General features: G+C 58.9%; 2 protein-coding genes across 2 annotated transcripts in view; both read left to right on the top strand.

Moving 5' to 3' along the window:
- CHGG_04375 (uncharacterized protein) overlaps positions 1 to 409 on the top strand; it is a gene marked incomplete at both ends in the record, with an annotated part of 1,527 nt that extends 1,118 nt beyond the window's left edge. Inside the window, one exon of the mRNA XM_001223588.1 lies at positions 81 to 409. Within this exon, the coding sequence (XP_001223589.1) occupies positions 81 to 409 (329 nt within the window). The remainder of the gene's footprint in view (positions 1 to 80) is intronic.
- A 1,452-nt stretch (positions 410 to 1,861) lies between these two features.
- CHGG_04374 (uncharacterized protein) overlaps positions 1,862 to 5,924 on the top strand; it is a gene marked incomplete at both ends in the record, with an annotated part of 6,406 nt that continues 2,343 nt past the window's right edge. The window contains 5 exons of the mRNA XM_001223587.1: positions 1,862 to 1,939; positions 2,023 to 2,361; positions 2,465 to 2,797; positions 2,868 to 4,273; positions 4,407 to 5,798. Coding sequence (XP_001223588.1) covers positions 1,862 to 1,939; positions 2,023 to 2,361; positions 2,465 to 2,797; positions 2,868 to 4,273; positions 4,407 to 5,798 — 3,548 coding nt within the window. The remainder of the gene's footprint in view (positions 1,940 to 2,022; positions 2,362 to 2,464; positions 2,798 to 2,867; positions 4,274 to 4,406; positions 5,799 to 5,924) is intronic.

The raw sequence follows: 5,924 nt of genomic DNA, 5'->3' as shown, positions 1-5,924 counted from the left end.
CCAATGCTGCCACAGCATGGACACGCTTCGATGGACGCCGTCGGGGCTAGATTCGACTGCATACTACGGCAGCCCTCCAGACACGGGGGCTTGGCCGAAAAAGGACTGGGGCGGTTCTCCCGACCCCAGGATGAGTGACCCCAGGATCAGTGGACACACCAGCGGTTTCAACTGGGAGTCGCCTTCGCATCTGGCATTCCCCAATGCGGCGCTGGCGCCGTCACCCCCGCTGCCGATCCAAGAACTCGACGGCTCTCATCAGTTCCGACCGGGGTCGACAGAGGCGCCGGCGGAGATGGGGGGTACACCCGTGGTGACGACACCACCGCTAGCGAATAGCCAGTTCACCCAGCCCTACCATTCCGGGCAACAGTACCCGAGGCAGGGGTGGAACCAACCACAGCCATAACTAGCGGCCATTGCAGCGGCCAGGATGCCAGCAGAAAGCGGCGGTGAGGCGGATGCGATACCGGGACCTTTGAGATGAATATGGGGTTAAATCAAGGAAGGCTAATCGTGGAGGTGGCGATATGGGGACTTGTCTGTTCTAGCATGTACATCAGGGTGGTTGGGCAGCCGGCATGAGGTTGAGACGGAGGGGGCGGTCAACCGAACCCCACCGCGGCATCCTGGCAGCATCGGCTTCTTTTTCGTGCAGCGTGGGGTTTAGGTTTTTGGTCACAAGGACAGTGGCTGGACGGCGCTTTTTTTTTGGTCGGACTTGACTGGCGGTAGCGAATGGGTGCGTGGAGAAAGCATCTGGGAGTTTTGGAATTGAATACCCTGATTTGACCGTCACTATTCACCGGCATATGCGGGCGCCATGGGACAAGGGTCTTTTTGCTCAATTGCAAAGCTGCAGCATGCCATCTGAAGAGCCATCCGACCCTACATGGAAGAAGAGCATCTGCGATCTGCATCCCTTAGGCGCGCAATCTGTATTGGGTTGTATGTACGAAGTAATCTGTATGTACGGAAGCATCCCCACCCCGAACACCTACAGGCAGCATGGATGATAAGTAGCATGTGCATGGGTGGCAACCAGCAAGCGAGATGCTTGACATGGGTGGGAGCATTGCCGAAAGGAAGAACACCACTACGATCCGGACAGTTTGCAATGGACGCAGCCAACAACCCCTTCAAAGGCCGGCAAGGCGGGCACCACACACCACCTAAAAATAAGGTGCCCATTGCATCTCAGACGGCCCGGCCCACAATGAAGCAAGGGCAGCATCCACCTCTGCGGCGTCGGGGCAGAGTAAGTAACGTTGAGTGGATCTCGCCCTCCCCCCCGGCAGGCCCCCGTTGGCTCCATCTTCGTCTGTTCTGCATCCCTAACAGGTTCGAGTCAGTCTCCGGGTATATCTCCCGAGACACCCGCATCACTGCATTCTCTGCATCTCAGCATCTCGCCAACCATCGGGTCGTCGACCACAAACACGCCACTTAGAACCACGCAAGCTCTGCCGGTGTCCGAATCAACCCCGCGCGGGCAACCCACAACTCGATCGACCTGCATCCGGCAGTCCTACCCTGATTTGCCTGAGTTACACAGTATCCGCGATTCCCTTCTGTGTATGGCCTCTTTCTGGGTCCTAAACTGTCGGTGAAGGGCGGCCAAGTAAAGAAAGCCCCCGTCAAGCCTATCTTCTGATCCCCGGGTCCTGGTCCCCTTTCCGGTCCTAGTCGTCCCATGCCCATATTACCTTCTTATAACACGACCCCCCTGTTGCCCTTGCCATGTTCTTTGGATAGACGCTTGTTCCTTTCTCAGTGTCCAACCAACACCTTCCCCATTGCTAATTGGCCTCCCCCCCCTGGCCTTGTTGGTCTCGAAGAACATTGTTGTGCCCCCCATTCCATGGCTGCCGCTTTGCTGGGTTCCGGCGGGTGGTGGGACAGTTTGTGGCCCTGTTATAGCTGCTGCCGGAAGATCTGGGTAGGTTCGGGTGACACCAGATCCGTTTTTGCAACCCCTCCTCTTCTCACCTCAGCACGCAATTGCTGACACGCATATCGTAGATACCCTCATCCGGACAGTTCAGCCCCCAATGCCTCGGTGTCGTCGCACACATCCCGTTCTGGGTCGCCATCTTGGCAGTAACCCTCCGCTACGGCCTCGGTCCGGCCTGGTCTGCCTACCGGCCCGTCTGGCTGCGCAGGTTCGCCGCTGAGCAGGATGAGCTCTCGTCTAATGTGTCCGACCAGGAGTCCGGCGCGGGGTCGGCCGGCCGGAAGTCCTGGACGGCTTGGACGCTGTCTCTTTTGTTCCTGAATGTGGGCGCTGCCGCTTTGGGAGCCTTTGGTGCTTTGGTCTGGCCAGAGCACGCTCAGTTGTGCATGACGCCTATTATCCCTTGTGTAAGCCACCTGTCTACTCGCTTTGCCATCCAGAGAATATCCTGGGATACGTGCTGATCGGTCGGTTGAAGATCATTTCAGGTCTTATTCTCTCTCGGTTGAGCGCCCTCGGGTTGTCCCGGGGGCTGTGTTCGTCATTAACAGCGTCCTGCTCTTTGTGGTAGCGAGCATACTGGCTCTGATGCCTGATGCGCTCTCTGGCGGCTGGCCTCGCATCATTTCCTGGGTAGCTGGAGTTGCCCTGCCCCTTGCATCCATCATCCTGATGCTCAGCATGCCCATGAGGGACCCCTTATTGGACAGCACGGGCATCGGGAAGCCGTCCGACGAACCAACCGCCAAGCTCCGCAGTCCCGAGGATATCATAACTCTCTGGCAATGGATGACGGTCTCTTTGATGGGACCCCTCATCAAAATCGGCTATAAGCGGCAGCTCGTAAGATGAAGACGTCTGGTTTCTCCCGTATGAGTTCCACCACAGCAGAGTACATGTCCTGTTCCGCGAGCTTTCTGGCACCGTATTTGTCAGACTGCTGAAGGCCAACGGCGTCGATCTCCTCATCACCACGTTCCTCGGGGTTCTTGAAACATCCCTCGAGTTGGCGGACCCCGTCTTGCTCAAGCAACTTCTGGGTGCGTTAACCGCCCAGGAGCCGGATGTCCGGGCCGCCATCGTGTACGCCGGGATCACCCTATTCGCGAGGCTTGTCAAAACCCAGTCGGGTGTCTTCTCACTGTGGTACTGCCGCCGCAACTACGAGCGGTCCCGAGGCGAGCTGATCACTATGATCCACGACAAGACGCTCAGAAGGAAGGCTTTCACCATCCCGAGCGGCCATGACCTTCCCGCGGAGCAGCCAGAAGACCAACAAGAGGATTCCTCCTCCTCTTCTACGCCGGGCATCTCCACCTCGACCACCCTCACCGACGATGAGTCCAGCAACCACGATTCCACCGACGCCGACGCGGATTCCACCAGCTCAGAGCCCACCAAATTCCAAAAGCTTCGCTCCCTCGTCCACCGCGGCTACGCCAGCCTCAACCCCAGACCCATCCCACCCCCAGCAACAACCACCACCACCACCACCCCCGACACCCCCTTCACCCCGGCCTCCACAGGCAAGGTCCTCAACCTCCTCCGCAACGACTCCTACGAAGTGGCCCAACGCTTCTGGGAGGCGCCCAACCTAACCACCAAACCGCTCAACTTCCTGCTCTCCCTCTTCCTGCTCTGGCGCATTCTCGGCCCAGCCTCCCTCTTCGGCATCCTGATCCTGCTCGCGGGCATGGCGCTCAACGTGCTCCTCATGCGTCTACTCCTTGCCATCGAAGCGCGTCCGCCGCGAGGTCACCGACGCCAAGCTCCAGCGCCACCTCCCAGTTCGTCCGAGGCCATCCCGCCACTTGCGGTGGTATTGCTTGGCAGGAATGCGTTGGTTGGATACCATTATGGAGGAGTCCGACGGGCGGAGCTGAGGAAGAGGGTGCAGAGTAATGTGGTGGGGAAGGGCATTGCTATGGTGAATATGACGACGGCGTATTTGTTTCCTGTGGCGGGGTTTTGGGCGTATACGGTGGTTAGTGGGAAGGAGTTGACGGTGGATGTGGCGTTTCCGGCGCTGGATTTGTTTGGCATGCTGCAGAATAGTTTGAGGGAGCTGCCGGATCTGGTGACGATTTTCTTGAACTCGAGGGTGGCGATGGGGCGGATTGAGGAGTTTATGCTGGAGCCGGAGAAGGAGGAGGATCTGGAGGTGGATCTGATCGGGCTGGGGGTTGGGGGCGAGTTTGGCTCTGCTGGGGGAGCTGGAGATCGTGCTCAACGATGCGACCTTCTCGTGGCCGGGGGCGACGAAGAACGTGCTGAGGGATGTGTCCATCACATGCGGGCCGGGCTTGACGGTCGTGTGTGGTAAGGTGGGTATCGGCAAGACGGCACTACTGCAGGCCATCTTGGGTGAGCTGGACCAGCGGAGGGGCGACCGCATCGTGCCGGCCGAGACGATTGGGTACTGCGCCCAGACGCCCTGGCTGGAAAGCATGAGCATCCGGCAAAACATTCTCTTCTCGGCTGTCTACGACAAGGCTCGGTTCGAGCAGGTCATCGATGCCTGCTGCTTGCGCGACGACCTCAACATGTTCCGGTGCAAGGATCTTACGTTGATTGGGGAGAATGGTGTTGGACTGTCCGGCGGTCAGAGAGCTCGTGTGGCGCTTGCCAGAGCAGTGTATATGTCAGGCCCGCATCTTGCTGCTCGACGACCCCATCGCGGCCTGGTGGATCACCATACGGCTACCGCTATCCTGAAGAATCTCTTTGGCGCCAAGAACTCGCCCCTGATGGCCGGTCGGCTGGTCATTTTTGTCACGCACCGTGTGGATATCGTCACGCCCTACGCCTACCAGATCATCGAGGTTGACAAGGGAGGCCGCGTGGAGAGCTTTGACAAGAAGGACCTGGAGAACAACGAGGAGGAGCTCGAGCACCTGGCCGAGATCGCCGATGCCGCCGCTTCGGGGGGTGAGACCACGGCAGCAGTGGAAGAGGATGAGCCCATCCCGGACAAGTTCATCGAAGACGAGCACCGTGTCCATGGAGGCGTCTTGGCTTCTGTTTACTGGCAGTATGTCAAGGCTGGGAAGCTTCGGTGGTGGGTCACCATGGTTGGTTTCTTCACCCTGTTCCGCATCGCCAAGATCGGGTACTTCTGGTTCCTCAAGGAATGGGGCGAGCAGTACCCGGGCACACCGGAGGTGCCCCCTCCCGGTGGTCTGGGCTATGGGCTGGAGTATGCACCGTCTGTGGCTGCCTCACAGCGCATTCTCCAACGGCAGAGCGTGGCAGATCCCGGCTGGTTCGACCTAGGGGGTTACCTACCTCCACCCAGCGAGAACGTCCAGCCGTGGCTCTTCGGGTTTCTTCATCCTGTCTATGATCCAGGTGTTCACTCAAACTATGTCAGATGCGGCGCTTGTGGTCATCATCTACAAAGCCGGCAAGAACCTCTTCGAGAGAGCCATGCACCGAGTAACCAACGCCACCTTCCGGGGTTCTACGACGTGACACCGGTTGGTCGGCTGATGAACCGCCTGACGTCGGACATGGGCACCATCGACGGACAGATCGCAGGGCAACTGATGTCAGTAGCATGGTACTCGCTCGGCTGGCTCACCTCGATGGCCGTGATCTCCACAACAACGCCCACCTTTTTGGTCATCAGCATCGCCATGACGGCCCTCTTCGTCTTCATCTTTGACCGCTTCCTGCCGGCTTCACAGTCTCTACGCCGCCTCGAGACCGTGTCATTGTCACCGCTGTTCTCCAACTTCGGCACCCTCGTCGAAGGACTAACCACGGTGCGCGCGTTCCGCTCCGAGCCCCATTTCCAAAACCGCATCATCACCAGCTGCGACGCCTTCCAAAAGATGGACCACATGTACTGGTGCCTCCAAACCTGGCTACAGTTCCGCTTCGACCTCCTCTCGGCCATCAGCACCTTCACCCTGACCCTAACCGCCATCCTGTCCGGCCTATCCAGCGGCACCATCGGTTTCGTGCTCGA

The sequence above is a fragment of the Chaetomium globosum genome, genomic scaffold (genome assembly GCF_000143365.1).
Source record: "Chaetomium globosum CBS 148.51 scaffold_4 genomic scaffold, whole genome shotgun sequence".
NCBI lineage: Eukaryota > Fungi > Ascomycota > Sordariomycetes > Sordariales > Chaetomiaceae > Chaetomium > Chaetomium globosum.
The sequence above is the reverse complement of the archived record's forward strand: the minus strand, read 5'-3'. Positions and strand labels throughout refer to the sequence as shown.